The 16,678-nt window shown below is 37.8% G+C and overlaps 1 protein-coding gene across 1 annotated transcript in view; it reads left to right on the top strand.

Moving 5' to 3' along the window:
- The window catches only part of MGAT4A (alpha-1,3-mannosyl-glycoprotein 4-beta-N-acetylglucosaminyltransferase A), a 107,817-nt gene that overhangs the window by 47,715 nt on the left and 43,424 nt on the right, over positions 1–16,678 (top strand). Inside the window, exons 3-4 of the mRNA XM_007466881.1 lie at positions 677–817; positions 12,717–12,850. Coding sequence (XP_007466943.1) covers positions 677–817; positions 12,717–12,850 — 275 coding nt within the window. The remainder of the gene's footprint in view (positions 1–676; positions 818–12,716; positions 12,851–16,678) is intronic.

Raw genomic sequence — 16,678 nt, 5'->3', positions numbered from 1 at the left:
TTCAGAATACTTTAAGGGAATTTTCATATGGCTCTGTATAAAATTGTTATTGAGACTGCAAGTCCTTACTGCTAACTTGCTTATTTAAAAGGTTAAGTTCTAGTTCAATGGAATTTTAAAACAATATTGGTTATCCTACCAAGGTTTTATTTTCTATTATATTAAATGGTTCATTGGTTCCTCTCATAAAAACTGAAAAACGATTTGAAAGTTATGAACTGTACCAAACATTCTCAACTTGTGCTGTTTAAATTAGTGTACTTGAACTAAAAAAAAATCTTCCATGTGAAATTTTGGTCAAATATAATAGCATAAAAAAGTGAAAGTTACTGGTGGTCGTTGTACTTATTATTATTACATTTTCATGAGTGGATAGCGTGTTTACAGTCTGTCCCCCAGGGCTTGAGTTCTGGCACATTATAAAGGTGAGTGGTTCACATTCTATCTTCTCGTGGTACTCTGGCTGACCTTTTTAGCTTCGCTCAGACTGTTATCATCATCATGACTCTGTGAGACTCTGGTTGCCTAAGTGTCCTTAGAAATCTCATTGACCAAAGTATGAAATTAGGATAGAAAATTCTTTTAGTTTTCATAAATGTTTACCACTATCTTTGTAACATCAGCAACTTCTATAAGTAAGGTATTACGGTGGATTGATTATACTTCTGTATTTCAGATGGTACCCTAAAGCTCTTGAGGGAGTTAACAAGCAAAAAATCTCTTCAAGTGCCAAGTATTTATTATCATTTGCCTCATTTATTACAAAATGAACGGAGCCTTCAACCTGTTGTGCAGATTGGTAATGGAAGAACAGGAGGTATGTTTGTTTTGTTTCCTATTGTATTTGCACTGATGGTCTTAATTATGTCTTGGAGTATTATGTTGACCATTAGAAGTCAGGCAGGTCGGGAGTCAAGATGGCGGACTAGGAGGATGCAGAATTTGCGCCTCTGCACAACTAGGGCACCTACCAGGCACCAGTGGGGGACCACAGACACCTAAGGGGCAGGAGGAACCCCCAGTGATGGGGTAGGACGTGGGCGTGGGGGGAGTGAAGGGGGAGAAGTGGAGGCAGGACGGGACTGGCGTCCCTGAGGGGCGGCTGGGGGAGGGGAAGGGATCCCATGCCAAAGCGGGAAATTGGGGAACCACTGGGAGAGCAGAGGATCAAAAGGGAGCGTGGCCAGGTTTCCCCTGCCCACTTGGGCCCCTGGGAGCCTGCTGAGATCCCAGGACTGGTCCTCTGCCCACCAAGGCCCCCTCCAGCCATGCGGGTCCTGAGGGAGTGGGAGGGAGGGAAGGGGAGCAAAAATAAAGGCCGGACCTCTGGGTGGGAGAGGGGAGGAGTTCCTACACCCAGCGGGACCCACCCACGGTTAGGGGTCCAGGGGTGATGGGGGAGACCCTGGGGGAGATGGTGGGGGAGGGGCATGGAGGAACAGAAGGGAACGCGGGCAGTGCTTTCCCTGTCCACTTAGGTACCGGGGAGCCTGTTGGGCTTCTGGGCCTAATCCTGTACCCTTGGAGCCTCCCTCTTGCCGTGCCGAGCCCAAGCCCCGAACCTACACCCCCAACTCTACACTCAGAGACCCCCTGCATCGTGCTGGGCCTAAACCCCACCCACACACCCTCACTCAGGGCCTTACCTCCAAACTCTGGAACTCCTCACTCCAGAGGCCCTCCTTTAGACGTGCTGCCTCTCTCCTTCCATGCAGGTCCTAAGCAGAGGCCCCGCTGCACGCTTGAACGTCACCCTGCCTAGGCCCCGCCCCCAAGCCTTTTCTGGCTGTGTGTCTTGAGCCTAGGATCCACCCCATGCTCACCCCCACCCACCTTGTTCCCCCTCACCCTAAACCCTGCCGCTGCCTAAGTTCCACCCCTGCCTAACCTCCGCCCCCATAGCCAAGGCTTTTTTTTCCCCCTTTTTTCCTCTTTTAGATTGGGGTTCTGTTTTACCTTGTTGATTCATTTATATTCTTATTTTTCCTAATCTTTTATTTTTCTAATTTTATTTTATTCCTTATACTTTGTTATAGTTCTCTCCTTTTGGCTTGTTCACGCCCCTTTTTTTTCTTTTTTCTGTTGTGGTTTTATTTTACCTTGTTGCAGTTGTTTCAATTATATTTTTATTTTTCCTAATATATTTTTTATTATTCTAGTTTTATTTTGTTTTTTATTCTTTGATATTGTACTGCTCCTTTTTTCTTTCTTTCTTTCTTTTTTCTTTTTTTTTGCCACATCATGCAGCTTGCGGGATCTTGGTTCCCAGGCCAGAGGTTGGGCCAGACTTCCTGTGGTAGGAGCTCCAATTCCTAACCGCTGGACTAACAGAGAACCTCAGACCCCAGGGAATATTAATCAGAGTGAGGCTTCCTGGAGGTTCTCATCTCAGCACCAAGACCTGGCTCTCTCCAACTGCCTGCAAACTCTGGTGCTGGACACCTCACGCCAAACAACAAGTAAGATAGGAATATAGCCTCACCCATCAAAAAAAAAAAAAAAAAAAAGGAGAAAAAATATGTTACAGATGAAGGAGCAAGGTAAAAACCTACAAGACCAAATAAATGAAGACGAAATAGGTAACCTACCTGAAAAAGAATTCAGAATAATGACAATAAAGATGACCCAAAATCTTGGAAACAGAATGGAGAAAATACAAGAAACATTTAACAAGGATCTAGAAGAACTAAAGAGCAAAGAAACAGTGATGAACACAATAACTGAAATTAAAAATACTCTAGAAGGAATCAGTAGCAGAATAACTGAGGCAGAAGAATGGATAAGTGAGCTGGAAGATAAAATGGTGGAAATAACTGCCGGGGAGCAGAATAAAGAAAAAAGAATGAAAAGAATTGAGGACAATCTCAGAGACCTCTGAGACAACATTAAATGCACCAACATTCGAATTACAGGGGCCCCAGAAGAAGAAGAGAAAAAGAAAGGGTCTGAGAAAATATTTGAAGAGATTATAGTCGAAAGCTTCCCTAACATGGGAACGGAAATAGTCAATCAAGTCCAGGAAGCGCAGAGTCCCATACAGGATAAACCCAAAGAGAAACATGCTGAGACAAATATTATTCAAACTATCAAAAATTAAATACAAAGAAAAATTATTAAAAGAAGCAAGGGAAAAACCACAAATAACATACAAGGGAATCCCCATAAGGATAACAGCTGATCTTTCAGCAGAAACTCTGCAAGCCAGAAGGGAGTGGCAGGACATATTTAAAGTGATGAAAGGGAAGAACTTACAACCAAGATTACTGTACCCAGCAAGGATCTCATTCAGCTTTGACAGAGAAATTAAAACCTTTACAGACAAGCAAAAGCTAAGAGAATTCACCACCACCAAACCAGCTCTACAACAAATGCTAAAGGAATTTCTCTAAGTGGGAAACACAAGAGAAGAAAAGGACCTACAAAAACAAACCAAAAACAGTGAAGAAAATGGTAGTAGTAGGAACATACATATCGATAATTATCTTAAATGTAAATGGATTAAATGCTCCAACCAAAAGACATAGACTGGCTGAATGGATACAAAAACAAGACCCATATATGTGCTGTATACAAGAGACCCACTTGAGACCTAGGGACACATACAGACTGAAAGTGAGGGGATGGAAAAAGATACTCCATGCAAATGGAAATCAAAAGAAAGCTGGAGTAGCAATTCTCATATCAGACAAAATAGACTTAAAATAAAGACTGTTAAAAGAGACAAAGAAGGACACTAAATAATAATCAAGGGATCAATCCAAGAAAAATATATAACCATTTTAAATATTTATGCACCCAACATAGGAGCACCTCAATACATAACGCAAATGCTAACAGCCATAAAAGAGGAGATCAACAGGAACACAATCATAGTAGGGGACTTTAATGCCCCACTTTCACCAATGGACAGATCATCCAAAATGAAAATAAATAAGGAAACGTAAGCTTTAAATGACACATTAAACAAGATGGACTTAATTGATATTTATAGGACATTCCATCCCAAGACAAGAGAATACATTTTCTTCTCAAGTGCTCATGGAACATTCTCCAGAATAGACCACATCTTGGGTCACAAGTCAAGCCTTGGTAAATTTAAGCAAATTGAAATCGTTATCAAGTATCTTTTCCGACCACAGTTCTATGAGAGTAGATATCAATTACAGGAAAAAAACTGTAAAGTGTACAAACACATTGGAGGCCAAACAATACACTACTAAACAACCAAGAGATCACTGAAGAAATCAAAGAAGAAATCAAAAAATACCTAGAAACAAATGACAATGAAAACACGACGACTGAAAACCTGTGGGATGTGACAAGAGCAGTTCTAAGAGGGAAGTTTATAGCAATACAATCCTACCTCAAGAAACAAGAAAAATATCAAATAACCTAACCTTATACCTAAAGCAATTAGAAAAGAAGAACGAAAAAACCCCAAAGTTAGCAGAAGGAAAGAAATCTTAAAAATCAGATCAGAAATAAATGAAAAAGAAATGAAGGAAGCAATAGTAAAGATCAGTACAACTAAAAGCTGGTTCTTTGAGAAGATAAGCACACTTGATAAACCATTAGCCAGACTCATCAAGAAAAAAAGGGAGAAGACTCAAACCAACAGGATAAGAAATGAAAAAGGACAAGTAACAACTGACACTGCAGAAATACAAAGGATCGTGAGAGGTTACTACAAGCAACTCTATGCCAATAAAATGGACAACCTGGAAGAAATGGACAAATTCTTAGAAAAGCACAGCCTTCCGAGACTGAACCAGGAAGAAATAGAAAATATAAAGAGACCAGTCACAAGTCTGAAGCTGAAACTGTGATTAAAAATCTTCCAACAAACAAAAGCCCAGGACCAGATGGCTTCACAGGAGAATTCTATCAAACATTTAGAGGAGAGCCAACACCTTTCCTTCTCCAGCTCCTCCAAAATACAGCAGAGGGAGGAACACTCCCAAACTCATTCTATGAGGCCATCATCACCCTGATACCAAAACCATACAGAGCTGTCACAAAAAAAGAAAACTACAGGCCAATATCACTGATGAACAATAGATGCACAGATCCTCAACAAAATACTAGCAAATAGAATCCAACAGCACACTAAAAGGATCATACAACATGATCAAGTGGGGTTTATTCCAGGAATGCAAGGATTCTTCAATATATGCAAATCCATCAATGTGATACACCATATTAACAAACTGAAGTATAAAAACCATATCATCATCTCAATAGATGCAGAAAAGCTTCTGACAAAATTCAGCACCGATTTATGATAAAAACCCTCCGGAAAGTAGGCATAGAGGGATCTTTCCTCAACATAATAAAGGTCATATATGACAAACCCACAGCCATCATCATTCTCAATGGTGAAACACTGAAAGCATTTCCTCTAAGATCAGGAAAAAGACAATGTTGCCCACTCTCACCACTGTTTTTCAACATAGTTTTGGAAGTTTTAGCCACAGCAGTCAGGGAAGATAAAGAAATTAAAGGCATCCAAATTGGAAAAGAAGAAGTAAAACTCACTGTTTGCAGATGACATGAGCCTATTCATAGAGAAGCCTAAAGATGCTACCAGAAAACTACTAGAGCTAATCAGTGAACTTGGTAGAGTAGCAGGATACAAAATTAATGCACAGAAACCTCTTGCATTCCTATACACGATTGATGAAAAATCTGAAAGATAAATTAAGGAAATGTTCCCATTTACCATTGCAACAAAAAGAATAAAATACCTAGGAATAAATCTACCTAAGGAGACAAAAGACCTGTATGCAGAAAACTATAAGACACTGATGAAAGAAATTAAAGATGATACAAACAGATGGTGAGATATACCATGTTCTCGGATTGGAAGCATCAGCATTGTGAAAATGACTCTATTAATTATTCAATTACCCAAAGCAATCTACAAATTCAATGCAATCCCTATCAAACTACCAATGGCATTTTTCACAGAACTTGAACAAAAAATTTCACAATTTTTATGGAAACACAAAAGACCCCAAATAGCCAAAGCAATCTTGAGAAAGAAAAGCGGAGCTGGAGGAATCAGGCTCCTGGACTTCAGACTATACTACAAAGCTATAGTAATCAAGACAGTATGGTACTGGCACAAAAACAGAAATATAGATGAATGGAATAGGATAGAAAGCCCAGAGATAAACCCATGCACATATGGTCACCTTATCTTTGATAAAGGAAGCGAGAGAATATAATGGCAAAAAGACAACCTCTTCAGTAAGTGGTGCTGGGAAAACTGGACAGTTGCCTGTAAAAGAATGAAATTAGAACACTCCCTAACACCATACACAAAAATAAACTCAAAATGGATTAAAGACCTAAATGTAAGGCCAGACACCATCAAACTCTTAGAGGAAAACATAGGCAAGAACCCTGTATGACATAAATCACAGCAAGATCCTTTTTGACCCCACCTCCTAGAGAAATGGAAATAAAAACAAAAATGAACAAATGGGACCTACTGAAACTTTTTAAAAGCTTTTGCACAGCAAAGGAAACCATAAACAAGACAGAAAGACAGCCCTCAGAGTGGGAGAAAATATTTGCAAACGAACCAACTGATGAAGGATTAATCTCCAAAATATACAAGCAGCTCATGCACCTCAATCTCAAAAAAACAAACAATCCAATCAAAAATGGGCAGAAGGGCTTCCCTGGTGGCGCAGTGGTTGAGAATCTGCCTGCTAATGCAGGGGACACGGGTTCGAGCCCTGGTCTGGGAGGATCCCACATGCCGCGGAGCAACTAGGCCCGTGAGCCACAACTACTGAGCCTGCGCATCTGGAGCCTGTGCTCCACAAGAGAGGCCGCAATAGTGAGAGGCCCGCGCACTGTGATGAAGAGTGGCCCCCACTTGCCACAACTAGAGATAGCCCTTGCTCAGAAATGAAGACCCAAAGCAGCAAAAATAAATAAATTAATTAATAAACTCCTATCCCCAAAATCTTAAAAAAAAAAAAAAATGGGCAGAAAACCTAAATAGACATTTCTCCAAAGAAGATATACAGATTTGCAACAAACACATGAAAACATGCTCAACATCACTAATCATTAGAGAAAACCATATCAAAACCACAATGAGGTATCACCTCACACTGGTCAGAATGGCTATCATCAAAAATTCTACAAACAATAAATGCTGAAGAGGGTGTGGAGAAAAGGGAACCATCTTGCATTATTGGTGGGAATGTAAATTGATACAGCCACTATGGAGAACAGTATGGAGGTTCCTTAAAAAACTAAAGATGGAACTACCATATGACCCAGCAATCACACTATTAGGCATATACCCTGAGAAAACCATAATTCAAAAAGAGTCATGTACCACGATGTTCATTGCAGCACTATTTATAATAGCCTGGACGTGGAAGCAACCTAGGTGTCCATCGACAGATGAATGGATAAAGAAGATGTGGCACATATACAATGGAACATTACTCAGACATAAAAAGAAACGAAATTGAGTTATTTGTAGTGAGGTGGATGGACCTAGAGTCTGTCATACAGAGTGAAGTAAGTCATAAAGAGAAAAGCAAATACCGTATGCTAACACATATATATGGATTCTAAAAAAAAAAAAAAAAAAAATGAAAGAAAACGGTTCTGATGAACCTGGGGGCAGGAGAGAAATAAAGACACAGACATAGAAAATGGACTTGAGGACTCGGGGAGGGGAAAGGGTAAGCTGGGACAAAGTGAGAGAGTAGCATTGACATATATAAACAACGAAATATAAAATAGCTAGCTAGTGGAAAGGAGCTGCATAGCGCAGGGAGATGAGTTTGGTGCTTTGTGACCACCTAGAGGGGTGGGATAGGGAGGGTGGAAGGGAGATATGCAAGAGGGATGGTATATGGGGCTATATGTACGCATATAGTTGATTCACTTTGTTATACAGCAGAAACTAATGCAACATTGTAAAGCAATTATAGTCCAATAAAGATGTTAAAAATAAATAAATTAATTTTTTTAAAAAGGCAGGTTAAAGAATAAAAAGTTATTGATCTGTGCGTAGTAACTTAGGAGTCATTCTAAACTCCATGTTGAAGGGAGTTGGATATTTTTCTCCAAAAACCAGAGTAATAGAGCTGAAAAGGATTATGAGACATCTAGTTCAAGCCCTATCTCCAGGCAAAACAATGTTTAAACTTTTCTGTTTTAAAAACTTGAGAGGTAAAGAAATAACTTTTTTTTCTTGTTTCTTATTTCAACATTAATATCTCTTACAGTCATGTCAAGAAAGTTTTTCATGTGTCTGCCCCTACTTTTCTTACAGAAATATAAGTATATAGTCACTTATATTTAACCTTTCGTGCAGTAATAGAGATAATTTGGTTTGCATCTTTTCCCCAAAATACCTAAAAGATAATCTATGGCATTTTTTTCTCCTCTTGTTAGAGTCACCAGAGCTTCTTGAGTTTTCCTTGTGGGACTTATATATGATTCTTTCATACTTTTTATTTCTCCACTTTGACTTTGTTAATCTTTTCTTTGTAGATTTTAGGATGTAGAGGCAAAAATATTATTTTGCTCCTAAATCTTTAACAAATGACAAAATCATTACCTCTTAGGTATTGAAATGCATCTTTATGATAATGTTTTTGAAAAGCTGATTCAGTCTCCATTTGATTCAATAGGATTCTTAGGTATCTCACTGGTTTTCGATATTCTGAGTTTTCACATTCATCATTTTTTAGTTCTGCCATCTTTCTGTTTTATGAATCATTTAAAATTATACACTTTTCCTATGGAGGTGATACTTCTTAAATTATGTTCAGACTAACTCATTCTTCCATGTCTTTATTGATTCAAGAAATATTTATTTTTACGGTACATACTGGATTACAAAGATTAATAAGATATGTAGTATGTTCTAAATTATGTTCTTTAAAACATTGATCATTAATTATTTCTGAAGTTGATAGTGTGTCTCTTCCTTTAATAATCACTATTTGGGTAAGTTGCCTTCGCCATTTCATGCATTTTTTGGTTTAGACTATTTCCTCATGAATAAGAAGCAAATGAAAAGGAAGTAGAAGTATTTTTAAAGTTATTTAAAACTTCCAAGGTCTGTAGTAAGTTCTTTTATAGTCAGCTCTTATTTTATGAATGTGACATTCTCTTTCTTTTTTGAAGATGCTTATTCTAGCCCATTTGTTTATGACTTTATCCATCATAAATATAATCTTGGTCAACCAGCTTTTCAGTGGTTAACATTCTTATTAAGGAGAAAGAGATTTTTTTAAAAATTAATTTATTTTTTTTATTTTTATTTTTTTTGCGGTATGCGGGCCTCTCACTGTCGTGGCCTCTCCCGTTGTGGAGCACTGGCTCCGGACGCGCAGGCTCAGCGGCCATGGCTCATGGGCCCAGCCGCTCCGTGGCATGTGGGATCTTCCTGGACCGGGACACGAACCTGTGTCCCCCGCATCGGCAGGCAGACTCTCAACCACTGCGCTACCAGGGAAGCCCTGTTACTAGTCACATCCCCTCCCCCCAGCTCCCCAACCTAAGGGGACCTTACAACATGCCCAGAAGGCAGGAAAAGCTGTCTTTTTTTGGTGGTATTTTGTGAATTACCCCTAGGGTGGATACTCTTAATTCTGTAGATTTAGCCGAAATTAGTACTTTCCTTTTTAGTGCTTTTGGAGTCCTTGAGTGCCTTGGTTTAAACTAAAGAATTTAAATTTCAGCTCCAAAACAGTCTATTTGGGAGAAGTGGTGGCTTCTCTAAACATGCCATCCAAACTTAAAACAGAAACAGAACAACTTAAGACTGCTAGGGAATAGAGAATTTGCATTATTACTTTATGCCATTTTTCTTTGCGTACGCTAGGGTCAGCATGGATTTTGTTTTTTCTGTGAACAAAGTTTTTGAACTTCACATGTGTTAACATTTCATAGAAATGCTTCATAGCATAGTTTATACTCTTTTAATGTATATTCTAAATATTTTAAAATTCTGAGGTAGATTAAAGTATACGGAAATTTGCTTCCAGGGTTACTCATCCTGTCTCTAGGCATCTCAGAGTAACATGGGCAAAACAGAAATCTTGATTGGGAGCCCTTTCCCCCTCATGTGTGTTATTCTCAGTAGAAGATCCCATGTCCACTTACTCAGGTCATCCTCGACCCTCCCCTTCCCTTATCTCTGCCAGCCATAAGCCCCATTGGTGAGGGTCTCCACAGTGGATCCCAGATCTGCTCACTCATTTCCAACTTCAAACATCCTAATTCAAACCACATCTTTTCCTTAAATTACTGCAGTAACTTCCTAACTGATCTCTCCAAAATACTTTTATACTTGTTAACACTTTTATGTCTATTCTCCATAAAATTTGGTAATCTTTTAAAATTACAAATTGGATGTTGTCACTCCCCTGCTTACAACCTTACAGTGCCTTTCTCTTGCCCTCAGAATTAAAACTAAATTTAAGGGTATATGTGATCAGATCCCTAACTAATTCCTCTGAATCTAGGCTGATTCTGCTTTAGAGACATTCTATTCTTGCTGTTGCTTGACTGTTCAGATCATCCTCTCTTCAGCACCTAGCTGTTTCCTCATCTTCTTTCTCTTCTCTTTCTCATCATTAAGTACCAGCTCAGTTGATATCACAGAGTCTTTCCATGACTGCACTATCTGTAGAGGTACTTCCTCTTCCCCCCCGCCTCTTTCTAATATTGGCATGTTTTAATTCATATACTACATACCGCCCTCTAAAATTATTTATCTTTTTCCCTCTTGTAGAATGTAAGAAAGGTCTCATGACGGCAGGGACCTTATCTATGCTGTTATATTCCTAACACCTAAAATAATGCCCTGCATTTAACAAGTATTCAGTACACATGTTCAGAACAAATATAGTAAATCTCTTTTTTGAGCCCTTGGAAACTCTTCATCCCAAAATGGAAGAGAGGAATGTGGTATGGAAAGTTGGGGGACTCCCTTAAGCTATTTGGACCTTAGAACTGCAGAATCATGGTGGTAGAATCATGGATCCATGATCTTTACACTTCCTTCTAACTTTAGAATTCTGTGGCCTCTAAGTGTTTTGTAGTATCTCCAATAAATTGTTACATAATTAAGACTTAATTTTAACTTTTGCAAAATAATTCTCTACTGATCTGTAACACTTAGGATACTAAGACTTTTTTATTTTATGTTTTTATTTTTTAAATTTTTTGGCCACGCTGTGCAGCATGCGGGATCTTAGTTCCCCGACCAGGGATTGAACCCGTGCCTCGTGCAGTGGAAGCACGGAGTCTCAACCACTGTACCACCAGGGAAGTCCCTAAGACTTTTAAAGATATTACATTTAAAAACTAACTGAAGTACTCTAATATAACATATGTGTTCCTAAATATTACTGTGCTATGCAAAATTGTGCAATAAAAGGAGAAAAATGGGGTTAAGATCACAACACTCAAAAGCTTTGTCAGTTACACATAAAGAAAAGATAAGCTAATAAAAGCAGTGGCACAATTTTGCACGTATTAAATGATGGAGAAGTGCATAAATACAATAAATATGGTATTCTACCTTGAAAAAGGCTTGAGGTTTGCTTGTTAAAGTGGGCTTCAGAAGGACTCTGCAGCTTGGAAGCTTTTTGTGGTACAAAGCGGATTGACTGAAATCTGGCAGAAAGTCGTAACACCAGGTGTAGATAGCTGTGGTTCACAGCATGCAGTGAACTGAGGCAGCTGTGCATTTTGGGTATTTCCACATGGCTTGGTTCAGTATTCTGAACTCAGTTCAAATGGGTACCATTTTCTGTGTTCACCTAGTGAGTGTTTGTCCCAGGGGAGAAACTGCATAAAAGCAAATGTGAGATTGACTTCATGCTCAGATTGTTTTCTAATGTATTAATCATGTAGGAACAATTTGCATTTCAAAACAAGCATATTATAGTAGAACTGACTGTAATTTTAGACTTAAAAAAAGTTGCACGAATAGTACCCAGTTTCCATATACCTCACCCAGTTTCCGTAAATGTTCACACCTTATATAGCTATTGTACAATGATCAAAACCAAGAAATTAACATTGATGCTATGTTGTTAAGCTTAGAGTTTGTCATTTTTTTATTATTATTTAATCTGTTCCAGGATCTGACTCAGGATCCCATATTTCATGTAATTGTCATGTCCCCTTAGTCTTCTCCAGTCGGGGACAGTTCCTCATCCTTTCTCTGTCTTTCCTGATCTTTGGGGAGTGTCCCCTTAATTTGGATTTGTTTGATATTTCTTCATGGTTAAATTGAGATTATGAATTTGGGAAGAAAACCACAGAAGTGATGTTGTGTCCTCCTTAGGACATCTTATATATGACATGTGAGACTTTTAATTTTTAAGATGTGTTTAATGTTTCTAAGTTTTAGTTGTATAATAAAATCTGTTTATACTTTACCATCTTTCATTTTTAACGTGTGGTTTAATGTCTTTCATCTTTATCAGTTCTTTGACATTATTTCCTTTCTTATGGAGAAGCCATGTGGAAAAGAATTACTGTATAATAGGTGTGCCCCATATTCTTTGATTATTTTTCTTTCTTTCAATGTAGTATATTTTGATCCCCCTATTATTTCTACCAATTTGAGAGGGTATAATACTTGTAAAACAGTGGTGTTTTTCTGCATTGTCTTTGCAAAATCTTTTAATATAATTACTATCATTATTTTGTTTCAGTTTCAATAGTAATGGGAGTTCCCACAGTGAAGAGAGAAGTTAAATCTTACCTCATAGAAACTCTTCATTCCCTTATTGATAATCTGTATCCTGAAGAGAAGTTGGACTGTGTTATAGTTGTCTTCATAGGAGAGGTAATTATTTAATTGTTGCTCTTTTTTTTACCACATATAATCTGTAAGGGTTGAAACCGTATTTTGAGTAATGCTTTTATAAACCTTTTTTATAAACTGTGATGAGTAAAGCTTAGGTAGTATATTCCATCTGATAGTTAAATGTAAGTTTAACTTGTGTTTGCCTTCTCTTGTGCAGTTACAATCCAGGAATGGTAATATCTTGTTAATAGGATAATATTATATTCATAGATCTTTATGAACAGTGAGTCCCCATTTCTGGCTCTAGGACCTGAATTTGGAGATTTGCATTGATGTTCTTTGGGAGTTTTGAAACCTGAGGAAGGTTTAGTGTAGGCTGGGGTTTTATCATCTCTTTATTCTCTCTACCCCTTCTCTGTACTCCCAAGATACAGCCACATTATTATTTAAAAAGTCAAATATCATGTTAATTATAATTATTATATTGCTTATATTTTAGTCTCCTCAAAAGATATGGGGAAAGAATAAATCTTGAGGAGGTTTTTTTTTAATGATGAAAAAGCACCCTAGAGTAAATATTTCCTTAATTATTATATAGAATTTCGGAATGTGAGAAGATTTATAACCTCATCTGGTTCTGGCCCACTGATTCCCAACTTTTCAGTGTTTCCTGTCTTTTTTTTTTTTTAATGAAAATGTTCTTGTGTCTTCTTTAATATAAAAAGTAAACACATGTATATTGTTCAAAACAATTACAGAAGTGTATATTGAAAAATTACCTGTAATTCCTCCATGTAGATATAACTACTATTGCTATTCTGAAATATATATATCTTAAGAAATTTTTCCTATGGCTATATACATATATATAAATGGAATTGTTCTGTATATTTCTTAATATCATGGACATTTTCCCATGGTAAAGTGAATAGTTATCACACCATCATTGTTATGGCTATATTACATTCCATTGTATGGTTTTATCATACTTTATTTAATTTCTGATTGACAGACCGATTGAGACTGTTTCCACACTTTTGCTATTCTTTTCAGCATTGTATTGAACATTACTGTAAATAAATGGTTGTGCACTTGTCTGGTTACTGATGCGGGATCAATTCCTAAAGGTGGAATTGCTGGGTAGAGTCCACATACATTAAATGTTCACACCTGGGCAAGACGCTCTGCAGAAGTTGAGCCATTAGTATCCTTTTTCCAGCAGTCTGCGAGAGATCTTGGTTCCCTGTCCCCATGCTCTGTGAGATATATTAGCCTTTAAATTTATTTTGGCCAATTTGATGGGTAAAAATAATACATTGCTTTTGTTTAATTTGGATTTGTTTACTGAATGGGATTAAATGTTGGTTTATATATCTATTTGACCATTTGTATTTATACTTATTTTTATAGCCTTTGCTCATTTTTTTAATTTGTAATTTTTTATTTGTAAGAAATTTTCATATATGAAAGGAATTTCATATATGAAAGGAATTAACTCTTTGACATTAACTCTTTAACTCTTTTGTTCAGTTTTTTTTTTTTTTTTTTTTTTTTTTTTTTCCTTGCGTTATGCGGGCCTCTCACTGTTGTGGCCTCTCCCATTTGCGGAGCACAGGCTCCGGACGCGCAGGCTCAATGGCCATGGCTCACGGGCCCAGCCGCTCCGCGGCATGTGGGATCTTCCCGAAACGGGGCACGAACCCGCGTCTCCTGCATCGGCAGGCGGACTCTCAAGCACTGCGCCACCAGGGAAGCCCCAGTTTGTTTTTTTCATGAACTTTGTTTATGATGTTTTTTGTTTGTTGTAGAAATTTTACATTTTAAGTAATCAGATTTGTCAGTCACATATTGTATGTCAGTAGAAATTGGTACCGCCTCTTTGGAAAGCAGTTTGGCAATAGCTGTTAAAATGTAAGTTTCCTCTGTGACTCAACATTCTCCTTCTAAAAATCGATCCAGTGGAAACATTTGCAAGTATGTAAATATATTCCAGCACATGACACATTTATGCAGCTCCTAATGTGCATTGATAAAATAAATAGAGAAAATGATCTTGTGGAATAGCCTCGAAACTATTCATAGCAGATACCTTGAGAGTTGAGATTTTGGGGTGATACCATACAGTTTTGTAAAATTACAACTTTTTTGCAATGAGCGTGTATTGATTTTTATAAGAAAAAAAGACTTAAAATTTAAAAACTACAAAATGAAAAATCCTCCTTATGCACTTGAAAAATAGTATTCAGCCTATAGACAGAGATTATTAGCTGCATGAAGATTCAAGACCCTCTTGCTATATCCGTTTCTCTGATCACTCAGATGTAATAACGCTGGGTTTGGAGTCACATGACCAGTGTTCAGGGTCTGGATTCTGCCACTTGAGCAGGTCGTTTTCTCTTTCAGCCTCAGTTTGTTCATGTCTAAAAGGAGAATAGTGCCATTGAGCCTTGTGAGCTCAGCCCTGCTGCAGGGAGATGCAGTGAGATCGTGCATAGAGAGACGCTGTAAACTGAAAATGCGGCCCAGGGGTCAGCAGTGTTCTGATCTCGGAGGACTTCTCTCCTGAACTGCAGTGTTTGTATATGTGTCTATATAGAATTTCAATATTTAAAAGAAAATCTATTCTGAACAGAAGAATTAGTTTACAGAATTCATTGCATTGCCTTTAGGCAATCTAAAATTATTAATCACCACATTTGGTTCTATGTTTGATTAGGAGTTTTCACCTAAGTGTCTGGTAGCTTGGGGCTCATTTAACACTAGTCCCAAGTGCCTGTTCTGCGGCTTTGACCATGATCTACGTGTGGGATGGCTCCTAATCTAGATCTCTAGCCTCTTCCCGAGTCTCTATTTCTAACTGCCTACTTGATAACATTATTTGAAGTATTTCATGGGCAACTCTTAATCTGTCCATAACTAAATTAATCTCGTTTCCCCAAACTGCTTCTCTTCCAGGTTTCCCATCTGTTTATTAAAGGCTCTTTACATCATAGTGTTAGTAGGTCTGGGCTGTAGTCATTCTGCTCTCAGCTCATTGGATAGACGTTGGATGTTCTCAGTTCTGTTTGTGTTATTCCTCAGCCCGAAACACTGCCTCTTGCTTTCTCTTTCTTATTCCTCCTTCAGGCCCCAGCTCATCCCTTTTATGAAACTCTCCCCACTCTCCCACTTGAAATTAATCTAGAGTTTTAAATAGGCCAAAGTAATTTATCTTTTGCAAATATTTTCAGCTTTTATAAAAGTATGAATTGCCTCAGGTCCACTTTAACATGTGAGGAGAAAATTAAGAATGAAAAACTGGACAAGAATACACATAGCCAGTAAAGGAGATCATAGTCTCTTCATTCTTGTTTGAGTTTCTGTTCTTTGTTTGTTTGTTTTTTTCCTTTGAAGGGAGAACCATAAGATGCCCCTCAGGGAGGAGAGGAGAGAGACAGAAAAGTAATTATTTGCTGTGTTTCTAGCTAGTTCTTTGCTCCTCTCTGATGATTTTTCCTTTAGGGGTCCATTGGTCTTACATGATGAGACATTTACAGAACATCAAGGTTTTGAACAGTTGGCTGTTGATGCATTATTTAAAGTTCACTGACTGTATTCTGGAATTGCAGGAGGAATGGAGAGGAATGAATTCCACCTGCTCTGAAGGATCCATGAGATAATCCAAGTGTGGTGTTCACATTTTAAGATTGTATCATTCTTGTGTTTGCTTTTACTTAGAATATAATGATTATTTTTGTATCCTAATGATCCTTGGTTATCTGTATGCCTCCTTATTTTTTATGTTATATATTTGATTATTAATTTATAATGTTTCTTCTTATTTTATATAATTATTTCTATTATTTCTGTCATGGTCATTTCTGATAG

Source organism: Lipotes vexillifer, unplaced genomic scaffold, assembly GCF_000442215.2.
Source record: "Lipotes vexillifer unplaced genomic scaffold, Lipotes_vexillifer_v1.1 scaffold28, whole genome shotgun sequence".
Classification (NCBI taxonomy): Eukaryota; Metazoa; Chordata; class Mammalia; order Artiodactyla; family Lipotidae; genus Lipotes; species Lipotes vexillifer.
Note: the sequence above shows the minus strand (reverse complement) of the source record. Positions and strands in the feature narration are given on the sequence as shown.